At 43.8% G+C, this 18,450-nt stretch overlaps 1 protein-coding gene across 1 annotated transcript in view; it reads left to right on the top strand.

Annotated features, from left to right (window-relative positions):
* LOC147010984 (cationic amino acid transporter 2-like) overlaps positions 1-18,450 on the top strand; it is a 69,736-nt gene that overhangs the window by 45,106 nt on the left and 6,180 nt on the right. The window contains exons 4-10 of the mRNA XM_085859599.1: positions 1,971-2,133; positions 2,569-2,687; positions 2,806-3,028; positions 7,819-7,958; positions 8,304-8,406; positions 14,368-14,519; positions 17,149-17,315. Of these exons, the coding sequence (XP_085715725.1) occupies positions 1,971-2,133; positions 2,569-2,687; positions 2,806-3,028; positions 7,819-7,958; positions 8,304-8,406; positions 14,368-14,519; positions 17,149-17,315 (1,067 nt within the window). The remainder of the gene's footprint in view (positions 1-1,970; positions 2,134-2,568; positions 2,688-2,805; positions 3,029-7,818; positions 7,959-8,303; positions 8,407-14,367; positions 14,520-17,148; positions 17,316-18,450) is intronic.

Genomic DNA, 18,450 nt, shown 5'->3' with positions numbered 1-18,450 from the left:
CCCCATTGCCTCACAAATAATTTGGTTTATATATGATGATTGCCATATAACTGGCATTTTAATGCAATTTGGAGAGTTGTATGGTTTATGTACGTTTTGGCGTTTTAAAATTTAAACGGTCTTGAGAGGAAAACTTCACAAGTTATAAAATATCTGGAGGTACAGGTGAACATTTTCAAATCCGAATTCCTTGGGACCGAACAGTATTCTGATCACAGAATTTTTCAGCTTTTTGGAATATGAAATATTTTCTTTTTTTATTTTTATATTTATTTATTTTTTTGAAAGAAAACATTTAATGCCCTTATTTGAATCACAATTTGCATTAAACTTTAACAGCATATCAGGTTGCCTTTTTCTATATCATAGCTGCACCCTCATTTCTACCAACTTACCTTTTATCTAATTTCTGCAGTGTAGCATGCATGCTTCCTCTTTGCACCACTAGTCTCAGCACTATGACTTGGACGACAGAGCAGAATAAGGCAAAAAGCATCGAGTAACATTGCCGATAGGTTCAAACGATGAAGGCGAGGCATAGGCTGCGGCAGCACACCAGACTACGGAGCAGCAACTTTCACAAACTCTGATGCCATTTTGCCAGGAAGTTTGGATCTATGGATGTGTGGAAGCTTAAATTTTGTATATGAGCTTTCACTATTTTTAAAACAACATGACTGAACGTTTTTATTCATTTTATTTATTTATTTATTTATTTATTTTATTAATGGAGCCCTTGTGACAACTTCTGGCAACTTTTGTTTGAAGCATTCTGGGCATTTCCAATATGGAGGTGAATGGTGTCGCATGCAGGTGGACAGCATTTCATGACGGTTCTACTGAATTAAAATGGCAAAGTAGCTGACATTTGCATTAGATTAGGTCTATGCCCTATGGGATGATGATTATGATGTGCATCTCTGAAAGTGTGACAATTGAAGTGAATTTAACGGATGATGAACCTGTTCGCTTACAATTGGGTGTTAACTCCTAAAAACGTTCCCGTTGTTGCGGCAGCACTTCATCTATCATCGAAGTGTGGGAACCATCATTTATGCACACCTGAGTTGGTCATGCTGATGTCGTTGAGGTTAGGGAGTGGTTTTTCTCAAGAATTCGTTTCTCAGATGGCAGTTGGAATGGCAATCCCCACAATAGTCCACATATGTCACTATGATTTCCATCTTCACAGAGCATCTGGGTGGTACAATGTTTGAGTAAAGAGGGTGTAACGTACCTCTGTGGTATAATGGTTTGAGCATTCACTCTGCATCTGGGAGCTTGATGGTTCAAACCCCAGCAAGTTGTCCCAAAGGCTTTAAACATGGTATTTGCTGCTTCCTTGCTTAATGCTCAGCATTTAAAAGGATGGAGCAGGAACAAACAATGCTGGGAAGGCAATGGCAAACCACCCAATATAACCCTTGCTTCGAAACTGCTTCTTTAGCACCAATGCTCTGTAAAGAGTACAGTACATCAAAATTGAATCAAAGGAGGATGTAAAAGCAGATGTTCTGAAATGACACCTTTCCTAACATTTTGTGTTTTGGGTTGGCCATTGATGCATTGCCATACTTCCCTTTTAAAATTACACGAAACAAAAAGTGCAATTTAATCTTGAACCGCATACCTTTCCCTAAAGTAGTGCACCTGTTAAAAGAGATCTGTAATCTCAAAATATTTTATTTTTGGAGATTTTTTAATGCATCATTGCCTTGTCAGTCCCCGCAATGTATTTGATTTTAAAGTAAAACTCCACTCGTGCATGGAGACGTGCACCTCGACATTTAGTAATGGTGATGCCCTCACAGCTTCCTGCTCTTTTATGTACTCTTTAGTTTTGGCTTCAGTGAAAACGTAATGGAGCAACGTTTGTTTTGATGATGATTGTTCGTGATAGTGATGCATAAACATCAGCAATTGGGAAGAAGGCGATTGATGTTATTTTTGCACATGTACTGTGTGTGCAGCTGTGCTGTGTGTGGGTGTGCGCGAGTCTGCGATCGTGTCCAAGGTGTTCACGGCTGTGAATGTGTTGGTGCTGTCGTGTGTCGTCATCTCCAGCTTCATCAAAGGAGATTTGAAGAACTGGCACCTGGGAGAGGACGACATTTACAATATTTCCAAGGAACAGTGAGTGAGGCTCATTCTTTTGCTTTTATACTTTTCTCTGGATTGACTTGACTTGTCGTGGTCGTGTTGTCATCATCTTCTGCTTCCTACTGCAACCCCTCCCCCCCCCCACGCAAACTTCGTCTCTCGCTTAAAAAAAAATTCCTCCAGATGTGTAGAAATCTTAATGGTGGTGTACTTGTCTCAACTGCCATGACGTGTGCTTTCATATCATGGTTAGGTTGACACGAATTGAACAGGAATATTTTTGCTGTGGGGAGGGGACCCTGATGTGTGTGTGTTTTTTGAAACTACCTCACTTTTCTTGCATTTACTTGTATTTACCCCAATACACTTGCTATGACGGGCAAACCACCAAGCGGTGTCTTGTGCTCGCAAGTTTCGATCACTCGCAAACAGCTGTCTGAAATTTGAATGATTCTTCCTTTGTGCCAGTAATCAAACGACAGATGCTGGCGTTGGGGGTTTTTTGCCTTTTGGAGTGCATGGTGTCCTCCAAGGAGCAGCGACCTGTTTTTACGCCTTTGTTGGCTTTGACTGCATTGCCACAACCGGTCAGTGTTGTCAGCACCTCCTCAAAATGTATGATCGATGCACATCTCGTATCGACTTTGGCCCTTAGTGCTGTACCGCTTCTTATCTGTGCTTTATCTTTTGTTTCCTACATCACAGGAGAGGAGGTGAAGAATCCTCAGCGTGCCATCCCCATGTCTATCATCATCTCTCTTCTCATCTGCTTTGCTGCATATTTTAGCGTCTCTGCAGCTCTGACATTGCTCATGCCATACTTTTTGCTGGATGATGAGAGTCCTCTACCCGCTGCCTTCCAATATGTTGGCTGGGATCCTGTGCGCTATCTCATTGCAATTGGTGCCCTCTGTGCCCTCACTTCAAGGTGAGTTGTGGAGAATAGGTCACACATGGGATTCTGCTGAAGGATTGTTTTCTGAAAGTATGAGCTGCTTAACTTGTCGTACAAAGGAATGATTTTTTTTTCCTGTGTAAGGGTCTCGGCATATGGAAGAGCTAAACGGAGGGCAGCAGGTAAACGCACTACAAAAGGGTGTGGGTGGGAAGACATGAACAAGGAGGAATGCCACAAAAAGGAGTAAAATTGGCCCAAGGAGGAACAGAATGGGAAAGACTTTGCATGTGTAGTAGAGATTGTGGATATGCATGGGCATGTGCAGGAGGTAATGATGCACAACTCCTTTGAAAAATGGAGACAGAAGCATCAGATGATTGACACAGGGAGACTATTTATGCCTGGTATTGGCTTAATGGTTCGGGTGATGGGCGATCCTGGGGTCCTGAGTTCAAATCCCGCTCAGCTATTGAATTAATATCAGGTGGGGTTGACTCTGCCTGCCATCCTTCCGAGGTCGGCAAAATGAGTGCCAGCTTGCTGGTATCCTGTCAAAGTGGTGACCTGTCCAGGATTGTGCCCAATAGCCAAGGAGACTGCTTAGGCATCACCAACGCTCTGCACAGAGTATGGTCCGAATGGATGGATGGATGGGAGACTATTAACTATGGGGAGAATAACGGTATAGAACAGGGGTCGGGAACGTGTGGCTCGCGAGCCAGGTATGGCTCTTTTGATGATTGCATCTGGCTCGCAGATAAAATTGGAGTTTGAAACTTGGAAAGCCCAATATTTCTCGCAGAAGCTTTACCTATAGTTTGAATGGTGTCGTGCTTCATTCACGTGCAGGGCTGAACTTGGCAGGAGAGAAGAAAAAACACCTCCGAATTGTCTGAAGCGGTTTTTGTTTCGTCCAGTCATGCGGCCGACGCGAGTAGTGATTTTGGTTCCTCCAATGACGTGCCGCCGCCGAGACGCGTCACGGAATTCATCTCGACCAATCACGCGCCACCGCTGAGGCGACAGCATCCCAGAGTCGGCCGGCCGCGCCGCACCTCTCGAGTATGTCAGCCCGTGCGCAGGCCAGCCAGACTCACTTGGGTCAACATCTCCCTCTCTCTCATTTGCTCAAAGCTAACCCTTCGACGAAGAAGATGGCGAAAAGAAAAAAAGATGAGGAGTATCGTACATTTCAGGACGAATGGGCCGAAGAATTCGCCTTTGTGGAGAGAGCAGGTTCTGTGGTGTCTAATTTGCAATGACAAAATTGCATCGATGAAACGGTCGAATATAAAGCGGCACTTCGACACGCGCCATGCTACCTTTGCATCAAAATACCCTGTGGGAGACAGCAGAAAGAAAGCGTGCCAAGAGCTACTGAGCAGGGTGCAAGCCAGCCAGCAGCAACTCCGCGTATGGACCCGGCAAGGTGACTATAATTCCGCCAGCTTTGCTGGATCTTTAGCAATAGTGAGGAACGGAAAACCATTCACAGATGGCGAGGATGCAAAAACGTTCATGCTGGATGTCGCCAATGAACTTTTTGATGATCTTCCGAACAAAGACAAGATAATCAAACGGATACAAGACGTGCCTCTGTCGGCAAGAGCTGTTCATGATCGTACCATCATGATGGCAAACCAAGTGGAGGAAACGCAAGTGAAGGACATAAATACAGCGCCGTTCTTTTCCCTGGCTTTGGATGAGTCAACAGACATAAGCCATTTGTCGCAGTTCAGTGTGATTGCAAGATATGCTGCTGGTGATGCACTGCGCGAAGAAAGTCTTGCTGTTCTGCCAATAAAAGGGTCCACAAGAGGTGAGTATTTATTCAAGTCTTTCATGGAGTTCGCTCAAGAAAAAAAATCTACGAATGGATAAACTTATCTCGGTGTGTACTGATGGTGCTCCGTGTATGGTGGGGAAAAACAAAGGATTTGTGGCACTTCACCGTGAACATGAAAATAGACCCATCCTAAGTTTCCATTGCATTCTACACCAGGAGGCACTTTGTGCTCAGATGTGTGATGGGCAGCTTGGCGAAGTGATGTCGCTGGTCATTCATGTGATCAACTTTATTGTTGCCCGAGCCTTAAATGCTCGCCAGTTTAAAACACTGCTGGATGAAGTTGGAAATAACTATCACGGTCTGCTTTTGCACAGCAATGTGCGTTGGCTGTCAAGAGGGAAGGTGCTTCGCCGTTTTGCGGCTTGCCTGAACGAAATCCGGACTTTCCTTGAAATGAAAGGGATTGAGCATCCTGAGCTAGCCGAAACTGAGTGGCTCCTCAAGTTTTACTATCTCGTGGATATGACTGAACATCTGAACCAGCTCAACGTGAAAATGCAAGGCATTGGAAATACAGTGTTATCCCTTCAACAAGCCGTGTTTGCTTTTGAAAACAAGCTGGAGCTCTTTATCATGGATCTTGAAACAGGTCGTTTACTACAGTTTGAAAAACTGCGACAATTTAAAGATGCATGCACAGCAAGTGAGCCCACTCAAAACTTTGATCTCCACCAGTTAGCTGGCTCCACATCCAGTCTCCTACAGTCATTCAAAGCACGCTTTGGAGAATATCGTGAGCACACTCGTCTTTTTAAGTTCATCACCCATCCAAACGAGTGTTCACTGAACACAGCCGACCTGAGTTACATTCCTGGTGTCTCCGTCAGAGATTGAAGCAGAAGTGGCTGACCTGAAGGCCTCAGACATGTGGGTGAATAAGTTCAAGTCACTGAATGAAGATTTGGAAAGAATCGCACGACAGAAAGCAGAGTTGGCGAGCAAGCACATGTGGACAGAAATGAAAAAACTTCAACCCGAAGACGAGCTGATTATCAAAACTTGGAACGCGCTTCCTGTCACATACCTCACACTGCAGCGTGTGAGTATTGCTGTATTGACCTTGTTTGGATCTACGTATGCATGTGAGCAGTCATTCTCACATCTTAAAAACATCAAGTCCAACCTACGATCACGTCTAACGGATGAAAGCCTCAACGCTTGCATGAAGCTTAACCTCACCAAGTACCAACCAGACTACAAAGCCATCAGCAAATCCATGCAGCACCAGAAGTCCCATTAATGGTGAGTATTATAACAACATTATTTAAAAGAATAAATTCAGAGGCTTATTATACTCACATTTAGTTGAATTCAGTCTTAAAATATATTATATGGCTCACTGAAATAGATTTCCAAATATTTTGCTTTAATGGCTCTCTGAGTCAAAAAGGTTCCCGACCCCTGGGTTAGAAGAATGCAGGTGGGCAAGCAACCTGCACTTCAGGATGTTAAACAGGTGAGGGTTTCTTGAGGAATGTGATTTGGTGTGATTATGGAAGGGAAGAGGTCGGAAGGAGAGGGCAGGAGGAGCAAGGCCAAATACAAGTTTGTATAAAAGAGAGCCCACCAATCTGCTTCCGGTGGGAGAATGACTGTCCTTGGGAATCCACCTCCTGTGTTGAGATGCCAATGTTGCCGATGGCCTTGTTTTTGACCGTCTCAAGAGAAGCAAGGTGTGAAGCAGGAGCAGCAGCCCAGGGTGGGGAGACAAACTCCCTGGAGCTCCGTTTGAAAGCCTTGTATTCCGTGATCAGCTTGGTGTGGCTCAGGAATGCCATAGCTTTACGGAGAATACCCAGACAGCGTTTTGATGCCAATTTGGTGATATGAATGCATCCTATAAAAGTTTGTCACAGCTTGTGAGGCTAAGGAGTTCCAGGGACTGCACCTTATCAAGTATCTGTCCAGAGAAGTAAATGTCTACACAAAACACTGGCAATACAACTTTCGACAAGCACATGTGAAAATAAAACAACAACACTATTCTGGAAAGTATCCAGGTGGTTTGCTTGGAGTACAGCAGGCACAGGTTCACTGCAGAAGAACTGCAACTATCTTGTGTGACATGTACTTCAGACATTCATTTTTCTTAGGATTGGCTGTTGAGCTTTGAATATTGGGTTTCTTCCATTGCCTTCACGTTTCTGGAGTGTTTATCGCAACCTTGTGGAACTCCAGCTGTTACGGTACCCAGTGTACTTTCCCTTCACCCCTGCATGGCTAAAACAGCTCCCATCACACATTGGAACAATTGTTGCCACCATGGTCCTGGTATGTGCAAGGTATCAGTGACAAATGGCTTGTCCATTGTGCTTTTCAAGGGCAGTGCACATTAGCAGACACGAATCGCGATTCCACTTGGCGGTGAAACGTGCTAGTAAATGCCCTCCCATATATCTTCACAAAATTCCTTGTGAATAGGATCATAATTGTTTTTATCTGAGGAAGGACATTGTGGGAGGAGAATTTTGCATCTTGCTGAGATCTCAACACCATGGGGAAGATGAAGGCAGCGGTATAAGGGATTTCGATTCCAAGCTTCTGGAAATGAAACTAGTCTCAGGAGAATAGCATGTTATTAATGAGTTGCTTATTCATGATAGGATTTATCCATTTGCCCGGCCTAATGTTGTCGACTGCGTCACATTGGGGGATGAGGGGGGAGTTGTCGGGAGTTAGCTCGTTGGCTTGAAACGGAACATCAGGTCTGCACGGTCGAGCGTTTGTTTGTTTATTTATTTATTTATTTATTTTCTTCTTCCATAACCATTAAACAAAAAAGTGTTTGTGTAGATGTGGGTGGTGGAACATTTACCAGGCATAATGTTGTCTAGATTGTCCAAGCAAATGTGTTGTTTAAAAATGAAGCATTGAAGCCTGTTCCATGTTTGAATGTCTCCATTTGTAAATGTTATGTTTTTTTTTTTTCATTTTATTTTTTGTCTTCTCTTTTCCTGACCTGTCCCCTCAGCCTTCTGGGCTCAATATTCCCCCTCCCACGCATAGTATATGCAATGGCTGACGATGGTTTGCTATTCCGCTGGCTAGCGACTATCTCGCCCCGTTTCCACACGCCCCTGTTCGCCACAGTAATCTCTGGAATAATTGGAGGTGTGTGCTCTTTTTGCCATCTTTGATCCAATGCACTAACAGCCTGATAATATTATCGGGTATCCTGATAACAGTGTATCCTGATAATACACTGATCTTTCTTATTTAATTTTGCCATTGTCATTGGATGCTTGTTGGCTAGAATGTTTTTCTGTTAAAAAAGTGGGCTTTTTCATTTTATTACCAACATTCCTTTGTGACCTTCCTTGTTTGGAATCGCATCTCCAAGCCAGGGTTCTTGTCTTCATCATGATATAATCTTCAATGTGCTATTGCTTTGATGTTTTCAATCTTCCAACTTTTAAATGTTTGTTTATTTCTGTAAACCCTTTCCGATGCCCTTAGCTATCATGGCTTTCCTGTTTGACCTGATTGCTCTTGTGGATCTGATGTCCATTGGAACACTGCTATCATATTCTCTTGTGGCTCTTGCTGTCCTCATTCTGCGGTAAGACTTACTCCCTGAAGTTGGGTTGTGCATGCACCACTTGTCAATCACATGATAATAGTCAGTATATTGTGGATTTGGAAAGCTACCGCACTCAACATTCAGGTCCTTTAGCTCAGTTATATCGGTAAGTACATGTTGCCAGTAAGGGTCCCGACCCTACTCTAATGGGTAATTAAATGTTCCTGCGCTGTGAAGTTATTTTAAATTGTCAGGTTTTCTTTTAGTTATTTTTACACCACCGACCACACCGCATCGCCCTCGCCTTCACTTCGCTTCCCTCACCTCGCTCTGGCTGACGTCAGGGGTAGGCGGAGCCCCTGCAGAAACCTGTTGCTCCGCTTCCTGTTGGAGGGTGGGTCCAAGTGATGTCACCGCCACCTGGCCAATCGGGGGGTTTGCTGCCCGTTTTGGCGAATGAGAGGAATGACGAGGGCGCATGAACAGAAGGTCGTCCAGTGTGGAGAAGGCGGGGTTGGGGGAGGAGCCACACGGCGGCCCTCAACCAATTGGCATGCAGCAGGTGGGGTGACCACCACTCGGCCAATCCGGGCCCGCGACAAGAGAGGCGGGTCCAAGTGATGTCACGACGCCCCCGGGCCAATCAAGGAGTTTTGTGGCCCGTTTTGGCGAGTTGGAGAGACGCCCCCCCCCCCTTGGGAGGCGGGGAAGATAATAATAGATGCGGTCCGTGCACAGTGTCGTGCCCTGGAGTGCGTTCAGAGCTGGGTCTGGCACGGTCTGTGCGCGGTGGTTGTTCCCCTGGCGTTCGTTCTGTTCTGGGTCTGGCGCGGTCTGCGCGTTGGTCGTTTTGGTCCTGGTCCTGGCAAGGATGTCGTGCACGAGTTCCGAAGAGTTTCTGCGCATGGAGGGACTTCTCTCGCCAGCCTCCACCCTACCGACTTCGGCCGTTTGGATCGTCTGGATCACACCAGGGGGTCCAGTTCGGCCCCGAGGACCAGGTGCAAGATAGACCCTTACCTCCAGCTCACCTTCCCTCTGAGCTGAGGGTATTAATAAAGGCGAAAGCCACCATTTCTTCTGGGTGTGTGTGTGTGTGTGTGTGTTGCATTGTTTAAGTGCCTTCGCCTTATATACTTGCATTCATTATACTCGGTTTAAATCTGCTCTTGTGTGCTTCGCTCATCCCCCCCCCCCCTCATTATTGTGAATAAATATCCCCATTTGTTGAATGTTCTCAGCTCGTCGCGTTGATTCTTCCATTGACTGAGTATGTTGTGTGTGAGGGATTAGTTGGCCATTGCCGTGGTTGCAGGATAATTCGGTCTGTCTGTTCTTGGCGATTAAAACCGCTCGGGGTCGCACACGGAATGGGCTCGCCAAGCGGCTCGGTTTCGTACGAGTTCCGTCGAGGGTGAAATTCCCCGGTAGTTGGACCACGTGGGTACTTAGGTAAATTGAAGTTGGCAATCGACCCTACCCCACGTGGTCTACCCATTGGCGGATTTCGGTCTAAAAGGGATCAGTCTTCTCCGGACTTTTCCGGAGAAGTACGATCTGAATTCCGGGCGATCGGTCGAGTCGACTTGCGGCTCCGTCTGGCAATCGTGTCGCAGCCGACGTGCCCGCACCGTAACAAGTAAAGGTATACATTGTTTCTCGGGGGAAAAAAAAGAAATGAAACTTGGCTGGTGGAGTTTGAACTGCGAGCTACAATAGTTTGGAGGGGTCTCTGAGTGAGGGGGGGAAGCAGTGTTCTACCATATTCACACAGGTGAGAAATAGATGTTCTTTGTTTCTGAGAATATTGCACATTACCCGTCGGATTATTGACACACACACTTCTGAAAATTTAAAAAGCCTGTTTTTTTTTTTCTCTTTCTTTCTTTCTGTCTTGCTTTCTTTCCTTCTTTCCTTCTTTCCTTCTTTTCCCCTCCCACACTCAAGCATCTATCTATAATTCCAGCTGTGTGTGTGTGTGTGTGTGTGTGTGTGTGTGTGTGTGTGTGTGTGTGTGTGTGTGTGTGTGTGTCTCTGTGACTGTTTCTCGACAACCACTTGTCCGATCTAACTGAAACTTGCCAGGTATATTGCTGGGGACCTGAGTACGTGCCTTTTCAAGGTTTAATATTAATCGGACAAGTGGTTCCCAAGTTACGGCCATTTATTTACCAAACCAATGACAGGACACGTTGCTGCGTAGGCATGGCCGATGGGGAAAGGGCGCCTTAGTTGCTAATGACAGGACACGTTGCTTGGCGTTTTGCACCCACAGTATCTATCTTCTATTATTATCTATAATTCCAGCAATCTCTGTTTGCCTTTCAAAAGGTTTGAAATTAATCGGACAAGTGGTTCTCAAGTTATGGCCAAGTTCGAGCACGTTCCGTACGGGTTACAACATACGGACTTCCGGATAGTGATGACTTCCTGTATTCTAATAATTTCTCGATTTCTTGTGCGCATTTATAGATAAACACAATGCCCCAATCCAGTCGTCGTTTACGAGAGCGAAGGAACGGCCTGTGTGGTTGTTTGAAAGTTGTTTTTTTGGTTTTTTTGCATGTACGGCCACACACGTACGGGCACGCGAAAGCGAAGGAACGGCCTATGTAGTTGTTGTTTCTGGCACACGGTTTGAAAGTTTTTTTGTTTGTTTGTTGTTTTTTGCATGTACGGCCACGCACGTATGGGCACATGAGGGCGAAGGAACGGCCTGTGTCGTTGTTTCTGGCACGAGGTTTGAAAGTGTTTTTTTTTTTTTTTTTTTTTTTTTTTTTTTTTTTTTTTGCACGTACAGGCACGCACTAGTATATATAATGCACACAGTATGTCATATTTATGATGATGTACCATACTCATTACAGAGTGTTGGTGCTGCCAAAGCAGTTCCTTGGCAAGGGTTATATTGTTTCGAATTTGGAAGCTTGCTGCACTCAACATTCAGGTCCCTGTAGAACATTTATATCGGTTATTACGTGTTTCTAGTTAGGGTCCCGTCCCGAGTCTAATGAGAATTAAATGTTCATGCGCTGTGGAGTTATTTTGATAGTCAGGGTTTACGTTTACATTTTTATATCAACAACAACTACTTTCTAACGACGACACCTGCCTTCGCTTCCTTCCACCGTCATCATTGCAGGCGTGCGTGTCAGCACGTACGTGGGCGGAGTTCATGAGGACCTGACGTCTCTCTCGCCCAATCCGGGGATGCGAGTGAGGTTGCCGACGGTCGGCCAATAGGCGGAGCCCACGTAGGACCATGTTACTCTCCTTGTTTGAGGGTCGGTCCGCCACAACGGCCGTCACCCCCCCCCCCCTGATTCAATCAGCGGACTTGGCGCCCCTTTCGGCCAATCACGGGGGGCGACGAGCGAATGGCATGCCGCAACTGTCCAATCAGGAGGGGAGTGGCCAGAAAAGAAGCCCCTCTCACCTGAGGAGAAAGTGTGGTTGTCTGGACCAGTGTTGAGAGAGACTGTGTGGTCGTGGCAGGAGCGTTGGCCAGTTCAATTGTTCGGGGCATTCTGGCTGGAACGTGAAGGTCTCCTCGTCTGGTCTCGTTTCGTCGCTGGCTCTGGTCTTATCGCATGCTGGAGGAGCGTGCGGGAGCCCGACGCTGCCCTCCGTACCTGGTGCTTGCAGCAGCATCGAGTTGCGGGTTCGAGTCCCGCCGATCCAGGACGTCGAAGACCGCACCAGGCGGGACGGTCCGAGATAGCTCTGGTTCCCAGCACATCTTCCCTCGAGCTGGGAACTTTCAATAAAGGTCGCAGCCATCACTTCTTTTGGGTATTTGTGTGTGCGTGTCTGTGGGCCCGTCTTCAAGTAGAATTGTTTAAGTGCTCTGTGCTTGTACATTGACTGCATTTCTCGATAGTCGGTTTAACTCTATTCCTTATGTGTTCCCTCCCCCCCCTCCCATTATAAATAAATCCGCTGTTCAATGTATCAGCTCGTTTCTGTGTTTTCTTCATTGGTTTAGCACGGTGCGTGTTGGGGAATTAAAAAGGCCGTTGCTGCCGTAGTTGTGTATTTGAACCGACGGGACCTCGGTATCCATCCGCTCGTGTTACGCACGAGTCGAGCACGGTGACGGCTCGTCCCGTTCGAGCCCCGTCGCGGGTGTGAATTCCTCGGTAGCTCGCCACGTGGGCCTCTAGGTATTTTGAAGTTTGGCAAATAACCCTGTCCCACACGGTTGAATTATTGACGATTCATGGTCCTGTAAGGGACCCGTACCTTCGGAGTTATCGGAAGGGTATGATCTCGATTCCGGGTGTTTGGTGGAGCCGACTCTACTGCTCCATCTAGCGGTCGTGCTCGTCGCCGATACCTGGCCCACAGCAATATTGGGTGGTTTTCCATTGCCTTCCTACCGTTTTGTCCGTACTCTTTCCTTTTAAATGCTGAGTGTCAATCAAGCCGCACATACCTTTTTTTAGTCTTTGGTATGACTTGGATGAGGTTTGAAGCAGATGCTCTCGTCATTATGCCACCGTGTCTGGTTACATAAACTACATGAACTCAATGGAGTCATCACTATCATTCGTTGGCTCATGAATCATGGCACTTTCAACGGATTTTCCCTTCATTATGAGTACTCATGGCACTTTTGATGTTAGGAGAACATAGCTCGGCTCAGCTCAAGAAGCAGAAAGCATCTCGCATGTGACTGCCTTACTTCGTTTTATGTATGTCTCGTCTGGCATGCCCATCACGCCACTGATTAGTTTGATCAAAATACAGCATGTTGCACTTCACAAACATATTGAATGTCTGTGTCATTCTCAGTGAGGACGTAAAATGAAGTGAAACGTTTGAAAAAAGGATATATTATGAGACGAAGTTGTACTTGCTGCTGCTGTGGTGGTGATTGTTTGTATGCTCCTTCCACGTACTTTTATATATTGTACCAGGAACTTTTGCTACTCTGGAAGATTGTCAGGCTTGCCAAATTCACACTGTGTTCAATAAACTGTTCCTTACCATTTACAAAACCCCAAGGATTGCTCGAATCCATGGCAGAGGCAAAATGTTGGATTTTCTTTTTCTTGTGGTACACCTTTGACCCCTTAAAATTGGAACAGATGCCTAAATCAGGTTGGGGGCGGGGGGGGGGTGAATATTCTCGGTATTTTGGACCAAGGTACGTCCATGCTGAATTTGAAGGAGTGGAATTGGAATTGTTGAAAAGAATGACAAATGACAAAAGGCCTTTTGGGTACAACGGTGCAATAATGCATGTGGAAACTCCGTACCTTACTTGATGATTTGAGGTGGAGGTGTTTGCACAAGAGATGATAATTTTTTGCCCATTTCACTTTCTTTTTCACAATGACCATTTTTGATACATTAAATTGACATTCCACAATACAACAAAATCGATGACTTGAACATTATTGAATGTTGTGTGCAATGTGCATTTGATGTACTTTGTTATTATGATAAAATATCAGTTTCGAGAGGGTTTTTGTTTTTTCTTTTGGCTGCACAAGGATTCAAAGTTGTGAACAGATGGACCCACTCCATTAGAATGTCAGTTTTTGCACTATAATATACAAAGCCTTGCACTCAAATTCATTCTCGTTTTGAATAATGCACAGAGTGGGTCTCAAGTGTTATTCATGATAACTTTTGAATTTTTATACGCCCGCTATATATATCGGGGCGTATTATGTGATACCGGTCGTCCGTTTGGCTGTCCGTCTGTCCGTCCGTTCCTGTCTGCACTCTAACTCCCAAAGTTTTCAACTTTCACGTTTCATATTTGATACATAGGTACAGACTGGAGACTGTGTGTCGCGACATACGTTCGTCATCTAAAGTGGTTGCTGTTTTCCATGCAGTAGCACAATTCTGTATATACCTTCTTGTTCGGGCGTATATTGTGCTCACTTGCACTCTTGTTGACATATGTACTTGTAGTTTCATAATCTTGCACTTCTGGGATTCAAAGCAGCAACTTTTAAAATGACTGATGTGTTTGTCTCCTTGCAGCTATCGACCGGAAATAATCCACCAGGCAGGAACCAAGGAACCGTTGAGTGACCTGCCTGATCCCGGATTGTCTGTTGGACTCCTCATCCACCCATCTCCTTACCCAACTCGCTCTTCCTCCATGATTGTGAACATCCTCCTTAGCTTCATTTGTGAGTGCACTATTTATTTTTATTACTCGAAACGCCATTAGCCAGTCCCCCATGAGGTTGTTGTTTTGTATGCAGCTTGTGGCTGCTGGTTGCATCATTTCTGGAAGTGTGGCTGTGCTGCTGATGCAGTACCCCTGTTTACCAGTAAGCGCTGGTACTCATTTTGTCGACCTCAGACAGATGATTGGTTGAGTCAACCCACCTGGTGGTAGTTCAACAGTATTGACGGGCTTGAACTGAAGACCCTCAGATATTAAGCCAGCTACCTAAACTGTTAAGCCAACACACCAGGCTACCCTGTGTGGTGGGAAACTGGGTTTTGCAGTTATGTCCAGGCCTTAACTTTTTATCTTGCCAAAACGAAGTTTTTGCAAGAGATGTTAGTCAGCTTGTATGTTTTTTTTTTTTTTTTTTTTTTTTGTCTAATCACGTATAAAAAAATTCTGCAGAGCACAGTTATCATTGGAAATTTTTGTAACTTCGCATATCAGAGGCCTATAGAGGTCCCTTTCAGCGCATAAAATTTTGAAGGTCAAAGGTCAAGGTCGCTTTGTCGCAAATCAGGGGAGTCGACGAAACCCTTATTTTTTGAGTAATTTTGATCGGATCGTCTTCAAACTTCATGGGAATATAGTTCATGGTCTGGTGCTCAGCTGATTAATTTTTGGTTGCGATTGGCCTTGACCTTCATGGTTAATGCCTAAGGTCAAACATATTTGACCCCAAGGTCAAATTTTCAAGTTTTTGGAACCATATCGTGTAGTACCTCAAATTGAACACCTCTGAGTGCTTTCTTGATATGTCAAGCTTGAGACATTATGACGTCATTTGGTGACGTTATGAGGCAAATGCATATTTTTCATGGTTACTCTGTAGAACGATTCTCATCGGAATCTCTCGTAGGCAGATATTCCTCAAGGAGTCGCTCCTGGTGGATAGCAGCTCTGTTCACCTCAGTGTGACCTTAAAGAAGTCACACGTGGTCACCTTTGGCAAAGACATTGATTATTTTTTCTTTTCTTTTTTTAACCATTAGAGCTTTTGTCATCAAATTTCCAACAAACCTTTTATGAGAACAAGTTCGGGTTATTTATTGGATTATTTCGACTTTAGGAAACCATCAAGAAGATTGATGTTTTAAGCTGTCACTAAAATTAACCTGGGAGTGCAGTATGGCATTGTTGGGTCAAATGGCCTCATTTCCTTGTTTGAGGTCAGTTTCTCTTCAGTCTTGTGTTGTCGTATTTTTGAAATTTTTTTCCTTCCGATTTTTTTTTTTCAGATGTATTTGTACACACGCACACACACCTCGCTCTTGGTTATACATATGGAGAACATTAATTATTGGGTCAAAGGATGGTCGCAGTGTACACAAATGTCGGCCTCGTCAGCACGAGACTGCTCGGGTTATTTTTTTTTTTCTCTCATCGCTTCCATGTTTTTTTTTGTTTGTTTGTTCGTTTGTTTTTGTTTTTTAAGCCTCGCCCATAACATTGGTGAAGGCTTACTTGTTGTTGTTGGATTTGTTTCTACAATTGGTGCCTCCAAGTTTTAATGGTACCACAGTTTCATTGGACTCCTAAGTGTACTAAACCACCATTTTGAAGAAAATTTTAAAAATAATAACAATTCCTCTCTTCCTGCACCCAATTTCTGAGCTGTATCTTGGGAGTTCCTTTCGAAGCCAGTTGGGGCTTTCATAATGAAATTTTCCTAAATAATGGTAATACAAATTGTGTGGTTGACTTGTTTTTTTTTTTTTTTATTTTTTTTTTTACTTTGACCTAATTTTAAGGTCATGCCCTAATTATAATCGACATTTTTCACCATAACTCGACTAAGATTTATCCAATCAGAATTAAAATTGCCGTCTAGATATCGCAGAGCAAGGCATATTTACCCTTAATTTCCATAGCACTACTCCGAGTTAAAGGTCAAGGTCAAATGGCGATCTCGAACATTTAAAAAATATATTTATTTATTCACTTACTTATTTATTTTTGGTCACAGCTCAATTTTGACAATATATAATTTCAAAATCCACTTGGCCTTTCAAGATGTATATCTGATATTTGATTTGTGTCTTTGTCTTTTTTTTTCAGATTGTGACTTAATTTTTAATCGTAACAAAAAAAAAAACACCCTTTTGATCATAACTTGAATAATGCTCCTCTGATTTTCATGATATTAAGTTTTATGGATGGATTGTAGATGGGAACACATTTTCCAAATTTACATTTACCATATGACCTTGACCTTCAACATTTATGGATAGTCTGAATAAAATATGGCCCTCATGGGCCCAAGGGTAAGTCGTGGGTGATCCCCAGAGTTTAGCCTTCTCCGATGATCACGTTGTGATGGCAGATATGTAGTTTGAGCTACAGTGTGTCTATCCAGGCCATAATCTTTATTTTTTTTTTTAATCAAATCTTCAAAAAAAGTTGAATATGACGAACACGAATTAATAAGATGTACAGTATTTTTTTTTAAGCTGTTGGTTTTGTGAAGTTTCGTTTGAGTACAAAGTGGATGCAGACGGTCTTTGCATTTTGAGGCACTTTCTCGTCTTTGCATTGTTTTAATGCCATTGTGTTTGCTTGCTTTTTGTTGTTGTTCTTGTCTCCAGGCTTGGACGTAGTCATTTTGTGCTGCTTTCTCACTCATGGGAGTTCGAAAATCTTCTCTCTGTCACCTGCAGTCTTCACTGCCTTCATCTTCTTCCTTGTCTTATTCATCATCGCAATAATTTTGATTTGGTTCCAGCCACAGAGTAGGGAAACTCTCTCCTTCAAGGTTGGTCATTTTACCCCTTCACGAAATAATTTGTTTTGTTTGTCTCCCCCCCCCCCCCACTTTTTAACAAGTTTAAGAGAAAATTTATTTGATGATCAGATGTTATAGTTTTGCTCTTTTGAATTTTGTTTCTTTTAAGTGCTGAGTGGTTGCAACACGATCAGGTGTAACCATATATCCATGAAAGGCTGTTATACCATTCCCAACCAAATGAGAATAAAGAAATAGGATAATGGCAGCACTGAAACATAGTTTTTTTTTAACTTTATTGGTAATGCAATGCAAAAAAGGTAACTCAAAGTGAGGAATAATTGCATTCAGTGTTGTGTCAAAAAGTTGAGAAAACTAACATTGTAATAAATAAATAACCACCACTCTTGTATATTACTGCCAGTGATGTGGGACTCTTTCATCTTCATCTTCTCGATGTACTAAGAAAAGTACATCTGGAAGATGGACATGGAAAATTCCAGATAGACAAACAAAAAATGAGCTCTATTTCATCTTAAACTAACATTGTCCAGGACGTGAAAGTATCAAACAGTGAATACCGGAAGTGATCATGGAATGCTTTTCCACAAAATAAAGATTGATACCAGATTAGAGAGACACTGTTGATAGCAAAATGCAGAAAAGCAGATCGAGAAAACTTGAAAGCTAAGAAAGAATAATGCCAAATTGAGCGTTGAAACTGGTTCCAGTCACTTCAGGAGGAAGAGGACACCGAGCTGACTACAAAAAACAATCGGTTCATATCACTCAATAAGGTGCATTGAAGACAGCAGGTAAAGAAGGGTTGGGGTATCCAAAAGTTCAGAGCAGAAAACAACTTGTGAACAAGGAGCTGATATTGTAGGTCCCCACCTTTTGGGTGGTATGGAGAATCGATCTGTGAAATATGAAAACTAAATCTTGATCTGTTTTTGAAATGTTACGTACGCAAGCCAAGTTACTGAGATGGTTGTCATGGCAACATAATTCAGTCAACCAGTCAACTGCACAGAAAGAGCAGAAGGTGGAAAACTAAGAGACCACTGATCTGTCTGTGATGGTAATGTGATCGACCTCTAGACTCAGCTTCATTGTTGGAGATGCCAATTAATTTGAAGGCCTTTGTTTCCATGGCATCAAGCTC

The sequence above is a fragment of the Eptatretus burgeri genome, chromosome 16 (assembly GCF_056783735.1).
Source record: "Eptatretus burgeri isolate ZD-2024b chromosome 16, Ebu_testis_v1, whole genome shotgun sequence".
In the NCBI taxonomy this organism is placed as follows: domain Eukaryota; kingdom Metazoa; phylum Chordata; class Myxini; order Myxiniformes; family Myxinidae; genus Eptatretus; species Eptatretus burgeri.
Note: the sequence above shows the minus strand (reverse complement) of the source record. Positions and strands in the feature narration are given on the sequence as shown.